The sequence below is a fragment of the Sebastes fasciatus genome, chromosome 15 (genome assembly GCF_043250625.1).
Source record: "Sebastes fasciatus isolate fSebFas1 chromosome 15, fSebFas1.pri, whole genome shotgun sequence".
NCBI lineage: Eukaryota > Metazoa > Chordata > Actinopteri > Perciformes > Sebastidae > Sebastes > Sebastes fasciatus.
In genome coordinates, this window is record NC_133809.1 from 21310323 (window position 1) to 21333707 (window position 23385).

General features: G+C 38.6%; 3 protein-coding genes across 6 annotated transcripts in view; all 3 read right to left on the minus strand.

Annotated features, from left to right (window-relative positions):
* The window catches only part of col12a1a (collagen, type XII, alpha 1a), a 64149-nt gene extending 54692 nt beyond the window's left edge, over positions 1-9457 (minus strand). For 3 of the 4 annotated variants that reach the window (XM_074660222.1, XM_074660221.1, XM_074660223.1), the window contains exons 1-7: positions 9201-9457; positions 7589-7691; positions 3842-3958; positions 3589-3732; positions 1888-1941; positions 437-700; positions 157-321 (exon numbers count right to left, since the gene is read on the minus strand). In XM_074660222.1, the coding sequence (XP_074516323.1) occupies positions 157-321; positions 437-700; positions 1888-1941; positions 3589-3732; positions 3842-3958; positions 7589-7658 (814 nt within the window). In that variant the 5' untranslated portion in view covers positions 7659-7691; positions 9201-9457. The remainder of the gene's footprint in view (positions 1-156; positions 322-436; positions 701-1887; positions 1942-3588; positions 3733-3841; positions 3959-7588; positions 7692-9200) is intronic. The other variant, XM_074660224.1, reaches the window with a different exon arrangement.
* A 1385-nt stretch (positions 9458-10842) lies between these two features.
* On the minus strand, positions 10843-14950 carry cox7a2a (cytochrome c oxidase subunit 7A2a). Its single transcript, XM_074659911.1, has 4 exons — positions 14813-14950; positions 12246-12335; positions 11339-11423; positions 10843-11090 (listed from the first exon to the last, which is right to left on the minus strand). Exons 1-4 carry the CDS (start codon positions 14828-14830, stop codon positions 11035-11037), a joined length of 249 nt encoding a protein of 82 aa, XP_074516012.1. The 5' UTR covers positions 14831-14950; the 3' UTR covers positions 10843-11034.
* A 137-nt stretch (positions 14951-15087) lies between these two features.
* Positions 15088-22738, minus strand: LOC141783014 (cell cycle control protein 50A-like). The gene is made up of 7 exons (XM_074659910.1): positions 22257-22738; positions 19170-19289; positions 18469-18576; positions 18287-18377; positions 17978-18121; positions 17682-17891; positions 15088-16303 (listed from the first exon to the last, which is right to left on the minus strand). Exons 1-7 carry the CDS (start codon positions 22512-22514, stop codon positions 16110-16112), a joined length of 1125 nt encoding a protein of 374 aa, XP_074516011.1. The 5' UTR covers positions 22515-22738; the 3' UTR covers positions 15088-16109.
* Positions 22739-23385: the final 647 nt, after the last annotated feature.

Below are 23385 nucleotides of genomic sequence, written 5' to 3' on the forward strand. Positions count from 1 at the left end.
TTTTAGAGTATTGCGCATGTTAGAAACATCAGCAGTACTTTTACCAAGTCAAATATGGATGTGAACAATCAATGGAAAATCAAATGGTTTCCAAGAACAGGCAGACTTTCACATGGGAGAGCACTATTCAACAAAACAGTGAATAATAAACCATACCTAGGACAAATATTTCCACTCCAATGTTCCTAAGCCTTCTAGCATACTCCTCCACTGGGTCCTGGGATTTTCCATCTGTGATGATCATGGCTACCTTAGGAAAAGCTTTCCTGGATCCAGCTGCCTCCGTAAAGATGTTCTGCAGCAGGTAATCTATGGCATCACCTTAGGAAAGGAATGTACATGTATTTTTAACTTTAAGGTAATATTCAGATTTGAAGGGAAAAGTACAAAGCAGTACTTTATATCTCTGTACCTCCTTCTGTAATAAACACCTTACCTGTCATAGTATTTCCTCCTTTGTATGGCAGGGAGTTGATGGCTTGGAGCAGGTCTCCTCTTCTGCTGTAACGGGTGAGGGGGAACTCTGTGCGGGTGTCTGTACTGTACTGAACCACGGCCACTCGAGTCTTGTCCTCGCCAATGTCGAAGGCGCCTGCCAGGGCGGCGATGAAACTACGGATGTGCTTAAAGTTTTCTCTGCCAACACTCCATGAGCCGTCCACCAGAAAAACCAAATCTGCTATTGCACTGACCGAACACTCTGGGGAGAGAGAGTGGAGAAAGAGAGTCAGTCAGAAGGAATATGATCATTAAAAAATAATGTAGCCGGTTCTGATTGTGCCAAAATTAGGGAAAGAAGAAGTTTTACTACTGGTTAATGATCGGTGTAAAAACTTAAAATTAAGAAAAAGCACATCCTTTATGTCTTAAATTAGACCAGTTTCCAAGCCAGAAATGTGCCAATAAAGGTATGGAAGCAGCAGCTTGGCCTTGGAACAATATTTTTACACTTGGTCCATTTCTTCTCCTGTCTGTCTAAATAAAAAAAAAACCTTGACAGCTAGTTGGATGGCTCCGAGATATGCATTCTGACATCAAAGGAAATATCGGCCAGTGCCAAACAGTGGGCTGGTAGAGTCATTCCAGCAGACAGAGGGGCTTTACAGACTAAACATTTAGCAGAGGTTCCACCAGCAATGTTCACTTTTATACTTTCAAATCCTAAGGGGCTTTAAATCATACGTGAAATTCCCTGGAACATTTATGATGACTCTATTGAAATAATTGGCAGAGCTTATGTGGATGGACTTTAATCCTCATTTCCCTTAGGTCTCACTGACTCTAAATTCTGTTCCACACATCTCATAAGCCTCATTCTTAAAAGGGCATAATTTTTTCTCCCTGACCTAATGTTGAAAATGATGGCATCAAAGTAGAGTTTGGTCAAACTATGTGGGTGGCTATGGCTCAAATAGTTTCTGAGGGCTTAACCATGAATAACAGATTGTGAGAATCTCGATATGTGGGTATAGTTTCCAAAAGAATCAACAGGTTTTTCTGGTAACCTTAACAGTTGAAGGGACAGCACTTGCCTCCAGGTGGCACAATGAATACACCATTGCTTGTCAACCCCCTCCCGCTCCCCTCCACTCAATGACGCATAACAGCACACATGTCTCCTAGCTTCAAGCCTTCCTTTCCTTTTTTTGATGTGCCAACTGGTTTCAATTATAGAAAACCAATGTGTGCCCTCCCAGTCCCTGTCTGCTTACCCGTTGACAACCCTAACAGAAGGTAAAATATTTGCCTGACCAAATGATTCCATGGGAAAAAAATATTTTGATGACAGTCATGAAGGGGAAAAAAAGATATTAAAAAAAACTGGAAAGCCTCATGGAGGACAGGCCCTGTTCAGATTTCGGTTGACACTACAGTAAACATACTCACTGATTGCATCTGACTGTGGCTTCCTGACCCGTCCGCTGCTGTTACTGGACTGGACTGAAACACAGGAAACACTTGGTGAGTTAGCACAGTACATTGCCTGCCTCACTGTGTGCTTTTTCACAGCATGAAAAGGCACGAGAGTCAACACATCAAAAAAGCTGGTCGACGGGATCAAAACCACATTCACACAAACACATATCGTTAAGCATTAGCTATAAACAGTGAGTAATTCAAGAGTCGGCAAACAGATGTGATTTCTCCATACTTTCCCACATCTGTGGCTTGATGAAAATGCTACATGGATAAAGTTATACTCTTATTAATAAAAGGGAAATACCCCTTTCTCTAGCATATCACTGGCAACCAAATCTTATTCCAATGTTGTAGGAGGAGATGGTCTGTCTGTCTGGATGGTCTGATATTAGTTAACATTTCGCTCATAATTTATTCTTGATGTCACAACAATGAAAATCTGACCTCCAATGGTTAAGGTTAGGCATTGACCTCGAACGGTCAAGGTTAGGCATTGACCTCGAATGATTAAGGTTAGACATTGACCTCCAATGGTTAAGGTTAGGGATTGACTTCCAAAGGTTAGGGTTAGTCATTGACCTCGAATGGACAAGATTAGGCATTGTCTTCAAATGGTGAAGGTTAGGCATTGACCTCAAATGGGTAAGGTTAGGCATTGACCTCGAATGGGTATGTCTAGGCATTGACCTCGAATGGGTATGTCTAGGCATTGACCTCGAATGGTTAAGATTAGGCATTGACCTCGAATGGGTAAGTTTAGGCATTGACCTTAAATGGTTAAGGTTAGACATTGACCTCAAATGGGTAAGGTTAGGCATTGACTTTGAATGGTTAAGGTTAGGCATTGACCTTTAAATGGTTAAGGTTAGGTATTGACCTCGAATAGACACGATTAGGCATTGTCTTCAAATGGGTAAGGTTAGGCATTGACTTTGAATGGTTAAGGTTAAGCATTGACTTTGAATGGTTAAGGTTAGGCATTGACCTCCAATGGTTAAGGTTAGGCATTGACCTTGAATGGTTAAGGTTAGGCATTGACCTCCAATGGTTAAGGTTAGGCATTGACCTCGAACGGTCAAGGTTAGGCATTGACCTCGAATGATTAAGGTTAAGCATTGACCTCCAATGGTTAAGGTTAGGGATTGACTTCCAATGGTTAGGGTTAGTCATTGACCTCGAATGGACAAGATTAGGCATTGTCTTCAAATGGGTATGTCTAGGCATTGACCTTGAATGGGTAAGTTTAGGCATTGACCTCGTATGATTATGTCTAGGCATTGACCTCGAATGGTTAAGATTAGGCATTGACCTTAAATGGTTAAGGTTAGACATTGACCTCAAATGAGTAAGGTTAGGCATTGACCTTGAATGGTTAAGGTTAGGTATTGACCTTGAATAGACAAGATTAGGCATTGTCTTCAAATGGATAAGGTTAGGCATTGACTTCGAATGGTTAAGGTTAAGCATTGACTTGGGGGTTACCTTCTAGACACGACCCAGTATTTACTGAGAAATTTCTGGATATAAGTATACCTTTTCTGTTTACAAACTAGCATTACTGCAACATTACAGTAATGCTAGTGCTTGTGTCTTTTTCAATTGAAAATTTTAAGTTTTGCATTTTTTCTAAGCAATCTAAATGAACCCACTGTGAAAAAATGTACTTACTGGTCAGTTGTCCAAAGATGGGAATGCTCTCCTCTGACCCATAATAGGAGTTTATGGACACCGAGTAGTCCAGGTCAGGGGTCAGGTCAGTGATGGAGGTTGTAGTGGCATATGCATCAAGGGTAAAGTCTCTGGCTGGTTCATCTAGAACAGGGAATTTAACAGTAAATCGACTGTTGTGTGTATAAACTGTGCGTATGCACTGTTGGGTTCAGATCACCAACACACTGTAAATCCTGACTCCCATACTGACCTGCATCTGATATAACTTGTAGTCTGAAGCCCTCTATGTTTGACGAGGGTCTTGTCCATGACATTTCCACTGAGTTCTCATTTAGAATTTTAAATTTCAAGTTTGAGGGGGGTTGCACTGCAAATAAGAGGTGACAAATGTTAAATCTCAACCAATATAAACACATGTATAAATATGGTTTTATTTATGATCAAATAAAAGTAAGGCATTTTCAATCAAGCATTCACATTGATCCCAACGACAAACACTTCATGACTGAAGTAGACTTTGTTCGTTGTTGGGGACAGACACATAGCACTGACGTCCATTTGTGAGGATGACAAGTTAAGAACAAGTGACAACATTTAAAAAGTGTGAGAAGCCATTTTGGGGTAAAATGGCGTTTGTTTGAGTTGCTCAACCAAGACGGCCAGCAACTCAAGCACTGGCATACACAACATATGCACGACTCCACGCAAACTCTACCAAAGTGCAAACACTGAGTGAACCATCCAACACATGCTGAGTGCAGTCATTACAACGCATGCCCCGACCACATACTAAACTGCTTTTACGATGGAGTTGATCTCAGCATTACAAAAATAAAACTGATTATACAATGGAATCAAGGTTGCCATATAGTTGTTTAAGTAACTCTTGACAAAATTCAACACCATATGTTATATATACATTGTATATATACATATTTCAAAGACGAAAAGTGGTTTGCTGTTTATTTGGTTGAAAGTCTTTACACGAGTGAGTGGCACACATCCATTGCAAACCTTTTAAAAAGAATACACAATTCGTCGCTGGAGACCCCTTGTGTACTTTTTCATTGGCAGCATAATGCATGAGAAGGCATGACAGAACAAAATTACTCTAAACACTGTTCAGATGTACTATAATAGAAAAAGTATGTACACCAAAATAAACATAGGAAAACATATACAGTGTGACAAGGCCACGCGCCTTTACATCGAGCTGACTCGATCACAGCGTCATGCATCATGTACATGAGAAAGTTGTTTGGCTCAACAACTTTGACTGACTGGACGGTAGTTTCCATGTACAGTTGGGACCACACAGACAGAGATGACAAACATATTTTAGAATGATATTCTTTTTTTACAGCTTCTAGGCTACCCATTCGAGGGAAAGGGCTGATGTTAATTAGCGAAAGTGTGCTAACATTTAGTCATTGGCATGCATAAAAGTTAGAGTTGGATCTAAACGTGCCAAATTCCCTTTTTATTAACCAGTTAGTTTCAAATGTGTGTCTTTATTTCTTCAATCATTAAATAATTAACTAAACTAAATTCTTGTTTCATGCAACTCGGCTCAATAAGTGATGTTATCATAGAGCTAATTAGTGTTAGATGAGAAAAACAATTCTTAATTCTGACACAATAACTTAAAGAAAGTACAGAAGACATGAATTAAATTAATTTTGTGATAAATTCAAGATGTTATTAAGGTTAGCATGGCGTAATCTGCACTGATTTGCAGTGCAAGGCCAAGCCTTAATGTATCCACAGTGGTAGCACACCATGATGGGAGGTTAAGTAAGGTAAGTGAACATGCATTATTAGACTGTAAAGGCATCCGCAAAGAGCTTTGCCATGTGGGTTCATGCTAGCTGTAAAGTAGATAAGAGTGCCATGGGAGGCAAGAATATCATTGTAAAATACACTATGAAGCCATAGCTTGGGACACGCCGAATGCACAGGCAGATGACAAACAGGAGCCCACCAAATAATTAAAAACTCGGATTTGAGGATCACCAACCTGACTTATCAACTCAAGGAGCCCCGACGGGCCGCGTTCCACCTGATTTCTCTGCGAGTACTCATCTCCAACGGCAAATGCTAAGGGAAGCATGTGTGTGCGTGTGTAGGAGTCGGGGTTGGGTAGCAAGTAACAATGAATGGTGGATTGGAAAATTTGGATAAAATTGTTTTAAGCGGTTCACTTGCATGAGAAATCTCCCATATTTGTTTGCGGCAAGATGGTATGAGCATGAGTCATTTCAATTTGTTACCATTTCTTCAACCATATGTCCTCCTGGTTTTAAAATATCCTTGAAGAACAATGGAGGGTTTGTCAAACTAACCATCTCTGGTCTGTTATTTGGAACCTTGTGGTTGCTCTTGTTATATGGATGTCTGTCCCATCAGTTCCTAATAAAGGACACCTCTGGCTCCCAAGGGCCACAGTCTGGCTACTGTTCTGTTAGTAACCTCAGTCTCCAGCCAGCCAGCTATCCTGGCCTGAGCTGCTGCCAGGAGGAGAGACCAAGAAGAGGAGGAAAGAACACCGACTCTCCCAAAGAGGCAGGACAGATGCCAAAGTAATTCCACAACATGTGCTGACATTAAACATTACTGCATATTAACTTTCCATACGTATTGCAACTCAGCGTTTTTGCGAATACCCGCAAAAGAAGCCCGAGAAAGGCTCTTTGTCTTTGCGCTGTCTGAGGATTAATTTGCTATTCTCGTATTTCATCTTTCCATTCCGCTGGTGGAGATATGTGAGAGTTAGACGTTAGGCTCCTCTCACGCCGCCAGAGAGCTTTCAAAAGGAAAAATCAGAGGGTTTCCATACCATATTTCCATATTTGCCATTATGTTGGATTGAAATGTTTGCATATGAAATTACTTCTGTCAAAACTACTGACAGATTGTTAACAGCCTATGACATGTTGGTTTTGGTGACATGTACAACAAAACATATTCAATATCTGCTCAAACAGTAATATATAAGCACAAAATCAGACATGGAAAGTAACAAAGTTATTCAAATATGGCACTTAAGTACAGTTTTGATGCGCTTGCTTTTTCCTTGGATATTTCTATTTATTAGACTTTCTACGAACTAAATTATGCTACTTTTTACATGTTTTTAATGTTGAATGCAGTTCAAACTTTTGTATGATATTGATGTATTTTAAATGATTGCACTCTACTAATTCCACTATTGTACTATTACCATGTAGCACAAGTAATTTAATGACGTAAAACACTGCATTTACTTGCTGCTACAGCCACCCTACAACCACTGCACACAGATTTACACAGATTTACAAGATCCGGCTACAACCTCAGCATAATTATAATCTAAATATGTGATCTAGCATTTCAACGCCTAATTACCAAGGACTTGGATATCTTCCAAATTTTGCTTTGGAAAAAGTGCAGAGGCTTGCTATCATAAAAGTGAAACAGCCAAGCTCAAACTTTTATGGGGAAACATTTGGCCATAAAATGACTTTTGTTCTACTCTGTGCCCTGCTGTTTATTGCAATCAATTAGAAATTGGAAATTACATAAACTTACTAGAGTGCTTTTATATTTGCCAAATCTGAATAATAAAAAGAAATCTCCTTTAAAGCATCTAAAGTACAGCCTTAATACAAGTATATGAGATCTGGATTTTACATCGAAGCCTGTAATAAGTCCTGACAAATAAATCTGACAAAACATGCTATATATGAGGGATAAAATCATGAAATGGAAATCATCATGGAATCAGTAGTCCAAAAGTCACATATTCAAATAGCATACACATGAAATAAGAATGACTTTATTCAGTTTATCAATACAAAGTGTCCATGTGATGACTCTCGGACATTAAAGTAAAAGACTAATCCCTGTAACATAGAGAACCGATGGAGATAAATAGATGGAAGAAGAGAGGCAGGAGGTAAAGAGACAGAGTGGGATAGTTTTATGTGAGTGGACTGTGAGGCAGAGTGGGTTCATTTACCTTGTGCATCTATGGACGACAGCAGGGCTGCCAGGAAGGCAGCCGCGGCCAGTGACAGCCCTATCTTCATGTTTGCCCTTAAAGGGTCAGCAGATCAATCAGTCTGAGGATGAAGAGAGGAAATGCGTTAAAGCTACAGGTCTATTTGTCAGTGTGGTGTGACTAAGTACCACATGCAAGAGATACATTTATGTCTAATATATTGCTGCGTCAAGATAGATTTAGCTGGAGCTGAAGAACGGCCAGTTTGCCCTTAACTGATAGGACATAATGTTTATGCAACTTGCGCAGTGGACCCAAATGCTATCTTGATGGAATCAATATTGATGGCTCTAATCATTTGATAATTGCTCTCCATTATGACAAGATTCATCTAGACTCCCTTACACAACAAGTGCCGCACCTTGGTGCTTCCAGTTGATTCCCACACCCTGAGGCGGGTACTTACTATAGGTATTTGGTAATAACATAAAAACACATGTTCATCCATTTGATTTTCATAAGCATAATCTGAAAATCCATTGCCCTCCAGCTGCCTTTTTAGTGGGTCGCTATGCAGCTTTCTACATTCAGTATGTAACCTGTGGTTCTCACTCACATTAGACCTATACCACGGATGGTGCCTGGGTGACTTTAGAAGGTCACCAAAAAACTCACCATATCATAAGTTAATTAATGTCATTTTTTTTTTAATTTGATTGTATAAAATATTATGGAGCATCTTGATCGCAGTTATGTATCTCAAATCTTAAAAATGACCAGTCTCTTCTCCCTCCCTTGGACTATAGCTCTATTTATTTATGACTGAGTTAAAGATTCAGTTACAGATAAATCAATGATGGACTATGGCTTTTTACATGGACTCAACTCATACTTTAAGGGCATTTAAATAGAATAATGAAATCTCATGCAATGGGGATTACTATTTAACTACAGGATAAGTAGACCACATCCACACAGTAGTAGTAGTAGTCTGTAATCTTTTCCACAGGCTGTGTGCCCCGCCTGGTGCACAAGCATGAAAACTGCAGCTACCAAGGAACCTAAATTACTTGTCTTGGCCCCTCTGACACAATTGGGGCTCATCTAATTTAAAATTACAACATAAACCACAATAGCTATGCCATGCCTTATTGAAACACTATATCTTACATTGACTCTGCTTTACTTCCAGATTTCAAACCAATGGTTTAATTTGAATTAAGATCAATAATGTGATTACGGGGAAAATCTTGAAAACTGCAACTTCTCTTAAAAAAATTAAAATTATTTTAAATTTTTCTGGCTTGTCTTAATTGTGTTCATCTTTTGTAAAAAAAAAAATGCATCAAATTATTGCAAAACGCACAAAACAAAAATTTTGTGAAATATAAATTATTTATATTGTTAAAAGTGCCAAAATAATATAACTGCAACTTCTCTTAAAAAATGAAAATTATTCTAAATGTATCTAGCTTGTCTTAATTGCGTCATCTTTTGTAAAAAAAAAAAAAAAAAAAAGCATCAAATTATTGCAAAACGCACAAAACTATGACAAAACTATAAATTACTTATATTCTTAAAAATGCCAAAATAACATTTAAATAATACAAAAAAAAGTTAGTGAACTCACCTATTCAACCCCCCCAAATAATGGACCGAGCAGCTATGAGAGCAGTATGCTTGATGCCTCCTCCTCTGGAAAGTAAAGTGAAACTTTCAGGAGCTGCGGCTGCTGGACCTCTCTCTGCTCTCTCCTCTCTCTGGCTACTGAAGCTCCGCCAGCAGATGTCCAAGAAGGAAAAGCCTCTTTCCAAGTGGGAAGAATCTTTCCACCATCGGCTACTTAATAGGGGGGCAGATCCCAAATCTCAGTTTACCATCATATAGGGCATTTTACGAAAGCTCTCTCTCTGCCTGTCACTTGATGCACGTCCCCTGCTGAGAAACGATCCACTGTTTGGAAATTACATTTTTTTTCCTGCATTCTTTTGGTCTGGGTGATTTAATTAAGTTTCCAGTGCCAGTGTGACATCACATTCCCAGCAGGGTAACACTGACAGGGTGGGGAGGGGGGTTTAATGTGCAACAGGCAACCTTATCCTTTTTATTTACTCAGAGGGAATGACGGAAATAAAAGTGCATTTTTGTCGCTTTGTAAGTGGCTATATTGATATCATAACGTGGTTATTTCTCATAAAAAAAACATAAACGAGTGTTATAATGTTAGGCCATATATTTTTCATAGGTTTATTAATAATGAAAATCAATGGAAAATTAAGTTTTGTTGGGAAAAGTGAAGTATTTCAGACCTGCTGATTTACTGGCTGCCACAATGAGAGCGCTTGTGACTGATTGGTTTGTGGCGCCCTCTAGTGTTCAAACTAAAGACCTACACTAGATACAAGTTTGGATTTGGTGAAGGAAATCCAATCTGGTCTGATTAAAATGCAGTCTCCTGCTAAACTCAATTTCTGGGTTAAGATTAAAGAGGATCTATAATGCTTATTTTCAGATTCATATTTTATTTTGGTTTTCTACTAGAACATGATTACATGTTTAAAAAACACTTTACTTTTCTCATCCCGGCTGTGCTGCACCTCTTTTTTACCCTCTGTCTGAGGCCCTGTTCAGACCTGGCATTAACATGCGTCCTGAGTGATCGGATCACAAGCGGACAGCCTTTAAATATGTCTGTTCACACCTGGCATTAGAATGCGTCTCCACATGCGTCTTTAGGGGCCTCTTGTGATCAGATCTCACTTCGCTGCTCTATATGCAAATAAACACGTAGTAAACACATGGCTAATACAGCAGCAGACGTCGCAACGTAATATTTACATGAATGTCAGTAGTATTATCCTACATATTCATGAATTTGGGTACATTTGATTCAAATCCAAATAGAATGTTATTGTACCTGCGGTGCCCGGGGGACCTCTGTGCCGCCGCCGCCGGCTACACTGCGTTTGCCAGGCAACAGCGGGGTACAGAGCTTCAGAGAGCCTGGGAGGAGAGAGAGCGAACAAAAACACCAACACATCTCCGACAGTATGATAACACATTCACGTACACACTGTTAAAACAATGTGGCCCAGACCATCTCTGAATGTGATCTGAGCGATCGGATCTCAATGTCTCCTCAATGCGTCTTGACTGCGTTCACATCTGTACTTGGAGCTGTCCACGTGTGATTGGATCACTGAGGACGCATGTTAATACCAGGTCTGAACAAGGCCTGTAAGTTTTAAAAACTGACACAATTTCACAAGACGTAGGTGTATATTTTTATTATTATTTGCAGCTCATTCTTTTTTTTTACAATCAATTATTATTTCAAACATGAAACATACTAATTGGATAAATAATTCCCCAGATTACAAATCTGAGCAACACGGAGTTGAATTACATACAGCATGTGCATGATTGTTTCATCAGGTAAATAAATCCAATCATGTTTCACTTCACTATGGCTTCTTGGGCATCGCAGCGCTAAAGAGCTCATACACGACACACCCAGCCCCTGTGAAGAGACCAGACAAGTGTTACAGATGTGACGGAGATACAACACAAGCGACTAATCCTGACTTGAAACAACCCTTCGTGACGCATCGTGAAATTACAGTAATTTGTCTTTCAAAGTCAGTTACAGTAATAACATTTGGGGTCAGGTCGCTGGCATGAGATGCGTTTTTATACAAAAAGGGCAGACTGAGACATGTGGAGTGAGTCTCTGACTCATCAAAACTCAGACAAAATGCTGACACATACCGAACACAGTGAGAGCCATTGTGGCTCTGTAGAGCACAGCGTCCTTCGACCCGCCCTTCAGATGGATAGGCATACCGTTATCCTCCTGTTCAAAGAGCGGAGAATGAAGCCACACAGTTAGTAAAAAAGAGACAGCCCTATACTTCAAATGTATGTGATGGGACTTTTAGCTTTATGTGTTTCTGTTTCTATGGTAATCACATTTTTGTAGAGCCCATCTCTGGTTAACCATAGCAATCAAGTGGTGGCGTACTGTACACTATGCAACGAAGCGGTGCTTGCTCTAGGATTTAGAAGCAAGGGTAGGCCATTTGTCAAAATATGGCTAAAGTTATTTCTAGCGCTATGCATGGATCAGCAAAGCCTGCCACATTGGAACGTTGATTTTGCAATGGATTTTTAATTAGCAGCTAGCAAGCATCATTAGTATAACTCCAGCCCCAGCTACAGGCGAAGGTCACTTAAACATTATAGGGGGGGGGGGGGAACCCACTGGTACTTATCTGTCAGGCTACAAACAGGATAAAATTAGATTCTGTCTCCAGAACCTGGGAATAAAGTAGACACTTTAACATTATCATTATCAGTATAAACATATCTACTTATTCGTCTCACTTTAAACACTGACAAATGAAGCTTACAAATCACAAGTTTTAAAGTATGACCTAACCAAATTGGCTAGGTGTAAGTTACATTCAGATTGTGATTTCACCTCACACTACTGAAAACTGTCTCAGATATGTCATTCAAAATGTCAGAAAGAAAGTTCTTTATAACACCAGACTACTCTTGTGGCTTACAGGAGTCACATCAGCATCTGAAACACTGTTACAAAGATCATATGGGATATTGAAGTGATCACATGTTTACAGATGTCATCCAAGTCCTCAAAAAGGATCAACCCTACCTGAAACAGCTTTTGTTTTTCCTTCACAGAGTTATCAATCTGTCTGCGGGCACTGCTGGTAATGGTCCGCCTGGAAAGCTGCCGAAGTCCCTGTTGATACAAACACTTGTGTTGGGGAAGCTCCTTTGAAAGCATAGCTTTACAAGCTATCAATTACGTCACACCAGAAGAAGTTGAACTATAGCAAAGCTACCCTGGGGAGAAATCTAGTTTAGTTAACTAAAGCTACTTAGAAACAGTAGTACAAACTAGTTAGTAACAAATCATCAAACTGACTATGTACATGTGATATGAAATTATAACAAAATATAATACAAAAAGTCACATGCCAGCAAAAAATAACACTCAATAGAGTTTACTTCAAAGGGTGCCCACTTGTTCACTTGTTCATATAATACCCTGTTAAAAAAATAAAATCAAAATAATCATTTTAAATTAAATAATGTCCTCTGGCCTGCAAATTATATTCTACAGACTTTAAGAAAACGTCTTTGTTTGGTACAGATCATCGCAAAAATCACACCATAATCTAATATTGTTTTAATGAAAATGAGAATAATTATTTAAAATGATCATTCCCTCTAATATTGCAAATCATATCGCAATTTCTGTCAAAATAGTATAATGTATTTTCCAAAATCCTGCAGCCCTAGTTTCTGTAGCACTGAACCACTTTGAAGCGAAGTGTGCTAAAAATAGTTCAGCTGTTTCAAAGCGTTTTTATTTGTGTGTGATTGGTGACATCTGCTGGCTAACCATCTGTATTGCATTTGTAATGAAAGGATTAAATGCAAGACAGTGAGAAGTCAAAGCAGAGGTCAACTCACTGCTGTCATCTTTGATTATGTAGTTCAATGAAGGTGGTGCTAAATATATAAACAACCAATGCATGTATGTCTTAATTATTCTTCTTAAATTATTTGATGACAGTTCTTGGTTTTTGGCGAAACTTAAATCGTAGCAAAACGTGGGTGGATGGATGGTAATCCCGGTGAAAATAGCTTGTCTACCTTGGCCTAACGTTAGCTAACTTACTTCTATTCAATTCTATCTAACTTTAATTAGAACTGACTTTACCTGCAACCTCAAACTCCTCACTTTTTCATCAAAACTCTGGTGTCTTGCCTGTCTCCTCAACACTGTGGGAGGGCTTCTGACAGATTCACTAGTGATGGGAATTCAGGCTCTTTTTAGTGGAGTCCCGTCACTTCACAAGACACGGGAAACTTCTGTTGGTCTGGAGGAGCTGCAGCATTTATTTCTGCACAAACGTCCCCTGTGCATTCACTAGAAACTCTCAGAGGTGAACTAACTCTTCTGCAGTGTGGAGTGAGCGCGCGTTCACGTCTAGAGGTGGAGCGAGAACGCGAGAATGCGCGCCGTGTACGAGTGAAGGCAAGCAGGCAGCGGAGCAGAGACCCGGCCACACGCGAGCGCGCATATGCGAGTGCGCATGGGATCCCAATCCGGCACATTTATACGCTTAAAAAGTTACAAACAGTCCTTTTAAAAGGGACTGTTTGTAACTTTTTAAGCGTATAAATGTCGCGGGTCGGCACACATGCGTGTTCGCATATGCGCGCTCGCGTGTGGCCGGAGCCTCGTCTCCGCTGCCTGCGATAGGCGAAGGCGATAACGTAACATGTTGAGGAGCCCCGCTGCTGAAGCCTGCACTGAGCAGGAAAAGCCAACACTAGGATCAGCATTGATTCATGGAGAGACCTTTGTCTGGTCAGCTAACATTACTGCCAAGCAGCTGAAATATAGAGTGTTATTGTGGTTTTAGCTGACGTGTGTCGCCTCACTGTTTTGAGCGACGCTCGTTCAGGTATATTCAGAGTGAGCAAGCGTGAGCCCGACGCTGACTTTCGTTGATTTCACGGCCACAGGTGTCGCTGTTAACAAGCATTTCTTAAAGTTACAAATAGTCCCTTTAAGTAAAAAAACAAACAAAAAACGTCTCTCTGACGGGAGCCGGTTCTTATCGTTCACTCAAAAGAGCCGGCTCTTTGTACCGGCTCGTTCGTAACAACACATCACTAAGATTCACATGCAGAAATCTGTAGCAGGTTGACAAGCAGCGCGTCCCTGATACATGCCATGTCCGCAGTGCAAAGTGTGGAGTTGAAGCGAGCAAATCGATAGGCTAAACCTGCTAAAGGTCGATACCCGGTCGACTATTTAGCTTCTAGCTTTAACAACTTCAACCTCCTGACATGCTTTAATAATGCTCGACTTGTTGCTCAACCGATCACGTGACTTCAGCGCTGGTGTCCAGCTGTCAAAAAGGCTCAACTGTGTTAAAGTGAAAAACACGCAATAACAACATCATATTATATGTATTCCTTAAATTAAATAACGCAACTTCATATTATGATTTGTTCTCAACTGCTAGCGAGATGGCTAGGTGAATAAGTTAAGTTATTTATCTATAGGCACCGTTAACATTATACTTGTCATCAAGAACTATTATAGCATTAGTTAGATTAAAACATAACAACCCACTATAAACACGTTTATGACAAAAACTGGAAGTCTTTATGGTTAATATAGTAGGTCTCTCTTACCATAAGATGTCTGTACATTTTGGCACTCGTCTGTTAATGTCAAGCTCAGAGGTAACCTAAAGGCGCAGCACAAGGACAGACAGACTTCCCACAATGCCTTGGTGCGACCTGTTACATCCGGTCACGTTACTGTGTTATTTATTTTAATAATAATTATGATCATATTAATAATGTATAATAATATTAAATAAATAAGAGACAAAAAAAAGTAGTGTTATGGTAAAAGTTATGTCTGTGATAGTGATAAATGCAATAAAATCACAAACTTGCACCGATACATTCACCAAGTTGTTTAATTGGACCCTACAAACCTTATAAAAACCTATAAATTTCAAATTTAAACAGTTTTTACTCAATTTACTAAATCAAGAGAACGCAATATTGTAACAGAAGATGAAGTGAAACACGGGAGGGGTGGTGGTGGGGAGATGAACAAATGTGACACTTTTAAAGTGCATATCATTTGGTCAACGTGGAAGAAGAACGCAAGATAATCTAACACTCAGGCCAAACTGTAAAATCAATATGTAAAATAATTGTGCTCTAATCAGCCTGAGACACTGCCCAGAGTTTCAGAATTACAAACGCTGGATATATATAGTGGTATAGGATAACTTTTTCATCTTTAATAAGCATCAGATTGCAATTTTAAAAAGATGCCTTATGACTGGCCTTTTTATACAACCAGTCAGAGCAGAGGGTAAATAACCACACTTGTGGTAATACTAGTCATGAGTATTCTATGCCTCTCCGAGGATAAAATACTTCTTGTTGAACATCAGTGCTTGCGCTTACCATAATCAACGGCACACGAGCAATGATTTTCCCATCCTATATTCAAGGTAATCTCAAAAAACCACAGAGGTATGTCACTGAAATATAATGCTACATTCATCAGCAGGACATATTACAGTACATAATATGGACAAAAACTTGCATTAAAATACATACATCCTTCAGCAATTAAGCCATTCGCAAAGCACCGCTAAAATAAAACAGATCTCTCGATAATGTATAGATAAATAGAAGATAAATACATTTTTTCTGAAGACAGGAAATGACATTCTCAGCAGCTGACTTGAAGCTATATGCACAGAGACACAGACTCTAGCATCTTTCTTTTGCCTTAGTCGCCCTTCACAAAAACACAGCTTTTGATGAGACACGTAAGACAATGCTGTCTTTACACAAACACACAACGATTACAGAGACCAATGTATTCACGCTAAAGTCAACAAGCAGTCCCTTCAGGGTCACCCATGCATGCATAGACAGGAAAACGTGACACGAGAACAGCTTAGTTTGGAATATCTGCACTGTTGTTGCGGGTGTCATATTTATGGTGGATGATGAGCAGAACCACGCCCAGGAAGAAGCAGATGGAGCCCACGGTGATGTAGGCGATGCCGAGGAACGGGTTCTTCCCTCCCATCCAGGAGATGGTGCTCAGGATCATCCGCTTGCGACCGTCAAAGCTGAGCACGGGGTAATCTGATGGTCACATGGTTAAAGGAAAAACGAGTGGAGGTTCTGGCTTCGTAGTTTTTAAATCACAGCTTGCACAGAATCATTAATTTTGACAATTTTTTAAAATATAATCATATCATATCACCATATGAATCCACTGAAAGTCAATAAGCAATTCATTTAATCGCCAAATCATTGGTTAGGTATTCTCTTTGCTTTTAAATGGTCAACAATGTCACATGACTCAATGCGGGCCACACATTTTTAGTTTAGCTATTTTAGTATAACTATGTTTATTTGTTGGTTTTAGGAACTTGCAGGATGCATCTGCACATGACTCACAAGCTTCTGCACCGGGGGGTCTCTTTCCACAAAACTGGTTTACTGAGATACCCGGATCCCTCCTCTAATCCAGAACATGCTGATATAAAATTACCTGTTTTCAGTTTTGGTACTCAGCATAACTCAGTAAAGAAGTTTCTTCAAAAAGGCCCTCGCAACTAGATTCAGCACAGTACTCGCAGTATTTGACAGCAAGCTGAAAACAAGCTAAATTCAATTTGTTCAAATATTTACCTGTTGTTGTTGTTTAGGTGTTTTGTTGTTCGCCAAGTTAAGAATTTGTGAATTTACTGCAACTATATGTGATTTAAGGATGCGTTCACAAGCCAACATTTAGTTTGTTTTAATCAAACTCTGGTGCGGTTCAACTTCTGGTGAGGTTCATTTGGGCGGTTGTGAACACAGTTATTGTACTCTGGTAAGGACCAAAACAACCGCTTGCTAGAGGTGGTCTCAGACCGTTTCAATGCGAACCAAAACGCAGGCTGCTTTTGCGGGGATTTGCTGAGATGGACACAGGTAAACAACGGGTTAACAGGACTTCTGCAGAGCTTAGTCCAAAGTTTACTCGACTTCCGGGCCGTAGAGATCATACAGAATATGCTAAATAAAGTCCACAAAAGTAGTGACATTTATAAAGTCATTCAAGATGAACTGGAGGAGGAGATTCGTGCGCGCAGTAGATCAGTACCGAGTCAAAGTGAAAACACATAACAGGCCTATATCAAAGTCTGCAATTCCCTGCATAGAAGTGGCAGCTCTCGAGACGAAAAAGATAAATTCGCTCCTTCATACACGCCCCTCTGCAACAATTTTTTTCTTTGGTCAAACAAAACAAAGGTATCAATTTCACTTTGATTCAGACTAGCCAAACAGAGTATGACTTGTGAAAGCGCCCTAAGATTATCTAAGAATAGTGTCTACATAATAATCTTCCCCTATGAAGCTTTATATAAGCTTTATATTTTAAATAAAAACCATACTAGCCAACCCGACACACTAAGGCTAGCTCTAGTTTTGATTGTGCAGTAGAGTTCCTGGCTGTAATTCAAAAGGATACTGTAAGTGATGTCCAAGACGTATTTGCCACTGGGTAGAGTGGGGGTCGTGCTGGCCTTCTTCTGGATGATGCGATAGAGCTTGCGAAAGGTGGGCAACGCAGCCGTGCGCATCCACACGATGAAGTCCTCGTTGATAAAGCCGTTGTTCTCAGGGTCTGACGGGTCCAACTCGAACACCGGCTTCCTCCAGTTCACCGGCTTAGATGTGCCTGAGAAAGACAAAAAACAAGTTAGTCGGCGAAAACTTCAGTTGTTTTTGAGCTTCAAAAGATCCTGTGCAGTTTGCTAAAATGACCTTGGAAAGCTACAGTGAGGTTGGCGTTTCCACCGGGGTTCCTGAATTTCACATGCTTGTCTGTCCACCACGCGATTCCCTTCTTCACCAGAGGAATTGCATTTCTGGTTCCATTGGAATCAATATGATACAGCTCCAGAGTGTCTGAAACAAACAAACAAACATCACATTCAATGTTGTTCCATTAAATAAGTGCAGCTAATGAGCTAAACCGCACACTGACATCAGAGTAGAAGACTTAAGTTAAACACATGAGTAGCACTAATCCTTACACTGAGGAGAAGAATGTGGTCACCGTGTCTCACTTACCGTTGAAAAGGCTGTTAGCTATGGCCCCACATGGAGCAATGGGCTGTTGTCCTTCACCTGTACGATACGGTTCACATTCCTTGCTGGGGCTCTGTAAAAAGCAGCCAGCATTTAAATTTATGCAAAAGGCATTTATTGAAATATCTGCGTGATACATCGGTACAACATTTCCAAGATTATACCATCAAAGCAGACCGGTCGCCATTCAGCTGGCTGTCATCCCTGGACTTCACATAGCGTCTGTGGTTCTGATAGAAGTTGGATAAGCCGTAGTACATAAAGACATTGCTCTGCAGGAGAGGAGAGATCATATTAGAGACAGTGTATTAGTACAAGCTAGGAAGTACTTCAGTAAGTTGGCATTTGAGAGTGACTCTTTGAATCATCAGTTCACCATACACAGACTTAATTTGTTTAGATCATTTTAACGAAAGGTTCACACGTATCAAACATAGGTTTCTTTATGTTCTCAGATCAGATTAGATGTCATTTTACCCCAGTTTGATTCTAGATGGACTTAACAATTGCAATCATGCTAAATTATAATCCAAATCTAGGCTGTGTTTAGTGACACTGCTTTGTCTTATCCGGAAACTGTTGAGATGAAAAAGCAACTGGCTGAGAGCTTTTATAAGTAATCAATATAACCCTTCTGGTGGTTGCTGGACTGCATATTTTGCAGACTAGAATAATCAATGATAATGATATGCTCCAAACAAACCTTGAGTGTGCCTTTCTTTGGACTTTAAAAATAGATCTTAATGGACACTTAGTGTCAGGAGGGCAGTTTCTATCTTTTATTGCCCTTCAAGCAACGCTATCGGTTTTGGAGCTGAAGGTATGTATTATTCATTGGGTCTGCATACTGCAAGCTGGCGCTCACCTCAAATGGCTGCTCCAATGTGAAGGCCACAGAGCAGAAACACGGCGTTGTGCTGTTCCAGCTGAAGTTCTTGGCACAGTTATAGCATGGATTTTCAATGTTTACACCGGTGTAATCAACCTGAAAAGGAGGAACAGATTAGATTAAAAAAAAAGCAGGATTGAACATATTAAGTAGCTAAAAATAGATACTAATTCATACTGTTCCATATCCATTTACACTGAGTATACAGTTGATTCAGTACAAGTAGATACAACTAATTCAGTCAATAAATTCCACTTTTATGACGGTTACAATATTCAGTTTTTGTTTCCAATTCAGCTTATAGATCATTTTGGAGTTTGTCATTTTTTTTTAAGTGTTTATAATATGTTTGTTACCCTATTTATACATGGGTGTTGCACTAATAATATGTTGTCTAGCCTCATTTATAGTGGGTGTTATTGCTTAGAGGTGTTTCTAACATTTCAATATAAATATGTTGACAAAATACTAGAAACACTTCTTATTATAATGCAAAACAACTCAACAAGCACCACTAACTGCAGCCTCCAAATAACCATAAAGTTCACTTTAACACCTTTTAAAAACAGTTTCCTCAAAAACTGAACAATATCACCTTTTACATTACAGAGCTGTTATATCATACTGTGTTAGTTTGAACTAGTTAGCTGCTGGCTAACCTACTTAATAAACTGACAATTGAGCATATAGGGCAATTTCAATATGTCAAAGGCTAACAGTATAGAAAAATGGTAAACTATTAAGTGTAACTTGTGTTCTTGCTTGTCGTAACACAACAGGTTAAAGGTCAATAGGTTTAAAGTAAAACCCTAGGCCAGGGGTCAGCAACCTTTACTGTCAAAAGAGACATTTTATGCAAAAAATCAATACAAATTCTGTCTAGAGCCACAAAACATTTGATCATTGTGATGAAGGTAACACAGTTTATAGTCGTGAGTATATAATATATAAGTCTAATGCAGTGAGGGCCAAAGAGCAAATGTACTACGGAGTATGAGGGCCACATTGAGGGAAAAAAACATCGGAGATTTTCAGAATAAAGTCATATTATTACTTGAAAAAAAGTTGTAATATTACGAGAATAAAGTCGTAACTAGGGGAAGAAAGTCGCAATATCATAAGAATAAAGTCCTAATATTACGAAAAAAATGTCAGAAGTTTACAAGAATAAAGTCATAACTTTACGAGAAAAAAAGGAAATAACACATAAAATTACTACTTTAAACTATGACTTTATTCTCATAATACTATGACTTTATTCTCGTAATACTATGACTTTATTCTCGTAATATTATGACTTTATTCTCGTAATACTATGACTTTATTCTCGTAATATTATGACTTTATTCTCGTAATACTATGACTTTATTCTCGTAATATTATGACTTTATTCTCATAATACTATGACTTTATTCTCGTAATATTATGACTTTATTCTCGTAATATTATGACTTTATTCTCGTAATACTATGACTTTATTCTCGTAATATTATGACTTTATTCTCATAATACTATGACTTTATTCTCATAATACTATGACTTTATTCTCGTAATATTATGACTTTATTCTCGTAATATTTTGACTTTATTCTCATAATACTATGACTTTATTCTCGTAATATTATGACTTTATTCTCGTAATATTATGACTTTATTCTCGTAATAATATGACTTTATTCTCGTAATATTATGACTTTATTCTCGTAATACTATGACTTTATTCTCGTAATATTATGACTTTATTCTCATAATACTATGACTTTATTCTCGTAATACTATGACTTTATTCTCATAATATTATGACTTTATTCTCGTAATACTATGACTTTATTCTCGTAATATTATGACTTTATTCTCGTAATATTTTGACTTTATTCTCATAATACTATGACTTTATTCTCGTAATATTATGACTTTATTCTCGTAATATTTTGACTTTATTCTCGTAATATTATGACTTTATTCTCGTAATACTATGACTTTATTCTCATAATACTATGACTTTATTCTCGTAATACTATGACTTTATTCTCATAATATTATGACTTTATTCTCGTAATACTATGACTTTATTCTCGTAATATTATGACTTTATTCTCGTAATATTTTGACTTTATTCTCATAATACTATGACTTTATTCTCGTAATATTATGACTTTATTCTCGTAATATTTTGACTTTATTCTCGTAATATTATGACTTTATTCTCGTAATACTATGACTTTATTCTCATAATACTATGACTTTATTCTCGTAATACTATGACTTTATTCTCATAATATTATGACTTTATTCTCGTAATACTATGACTTTATTCTCGTAATATTATGACTTTATTCTCGTAATATTTTGACTTTATTCTCGTAATACTATGACTTTATTCTCATAATACTATGACTTTATTCTCGTAATACTATGACTTTATTCTCATAATATTATGACTTTATTCTCGTAATACTATGACTTTATTCTCGTAATATTATGACTTTATTCTCGTAATATTTTGACTTTATTCTCATAATACTATGACTTTATTCTCGTAATATTATGACTTTATTCTCATAATACTATGACTTTATTCTCGTAATACTATGACTTTATTCTCATAATATTATGACTTTATTCTCGTAATACTATGACTTTATTCTCGTAATATTATGACTTTATTCTCGTAATATTTTGACTTTATTCTCATAATACTATGACTTTATTCTCGTAATATTTTGACTTTATTCTCGTAATATTATGACTTTATTCTCGTAATACTATGACTTTATTCTCATAATACTATGACTTTATTCTCGTAATATTATGACTTTATTCTCGTAATATTTTGACTTTATTCTCATAATATTACGACTTTTATTCTCGTAAAGTAATGAGAATAAAGTCATAATATTGCGAGAATAAAAGTACAAAAATACCATAAATCCACAGGGAGCCACTGGAGAGGAGCTGAAGAGCCTCAGGTTGCTCAGAGACCCCTGGACTATAGTCAGAGGTGTGTATATAAAGTTTAGCCGGCTAGTGAACAGACATTAGCAGACATCTCTCTCGCTGTACCTCGAACTCTTTGATGTTGTTGGAGGTGACATACAGGCCGATGCCGATGGGGATGAAGATGAGCCCGATAACGAAGAAAGCGGGCAGCACGGTTCCTGCCGTCAGGATGGGCTGCCAGGCCGGTAGTCTCTGCTGTTTGAAGGCGGTGTTGTCCGGCTTCTTACTCTTCACCACCCCTCCTGCGCCTCCTCCGTGGTTCGCGGCGCCGGAGTGGATCCCGTCCTCTTCCTTATTAGCGTTGTAGCTGGACGCCATCATGGCTGCAATCCGCTGCTGGCAACAACAATACTACTGTAAACGAGTTGCTCCTAGTTAATCCCACACGGTAAAACACGACGCAATATGTTAAGGCAAAGGGTAAAATTGTCTAAGGAGAGAAATGTACCGTCTATCTACTCCAAATGTCTCCTCATAGTAGTGTGACTTTCTCTGTTTAGTTAATCTCACCGAGAGGGAGAAGCAGGAAGTGTCTGAGCCAATAGGATGATCATACTAGTGATGTGTAGGTCACGAACGAGCTGGTTCATTGAGCCGGCTCTTTTAAGTGACCGATAAGAGCCGGCTCCCGTCCGAGAGCCGTTTTTTTTCTTTCTTTAATTAATTCAAGGCAGAATGATAGGATGATCTTATCCGTAGTGATGTCACGTGCTGTGCTGAGGCTTTGGAGCGTGTGTCGAGTAATCCAGGAAGTTTTCCGCAATGCACGCATCGAGGCTTGTATCGTTTTAGACCAATGACGTCATTGGTGACGTCCAAAGCCTCGCTGCCTGGCCACATCGCGTGACTTGTTCAGGAAGTGGTTCAGATCTTCACTGGTTAAACCAATGCCACTTTTCAGAAGTGACACAGAACACTAATATTACCCCTCCTGCCATTATTATATTATATTACATTACACTACAATACAATTATTGACCAAAGGATTGGTTTACACACATAAGATGCATTACTCACGAAACAATTACAGTTTATTATACATGTATGTTATATACTCATAATATACTTACTAGAAAATAGACATTATATTATATATTATATAGATATAAATGGATTACATAGCAATATATATTTTTTTCATTGTTTATAGTCATTCCCAACAGCCTTTACTGGCGCAAAATACAGTATATCA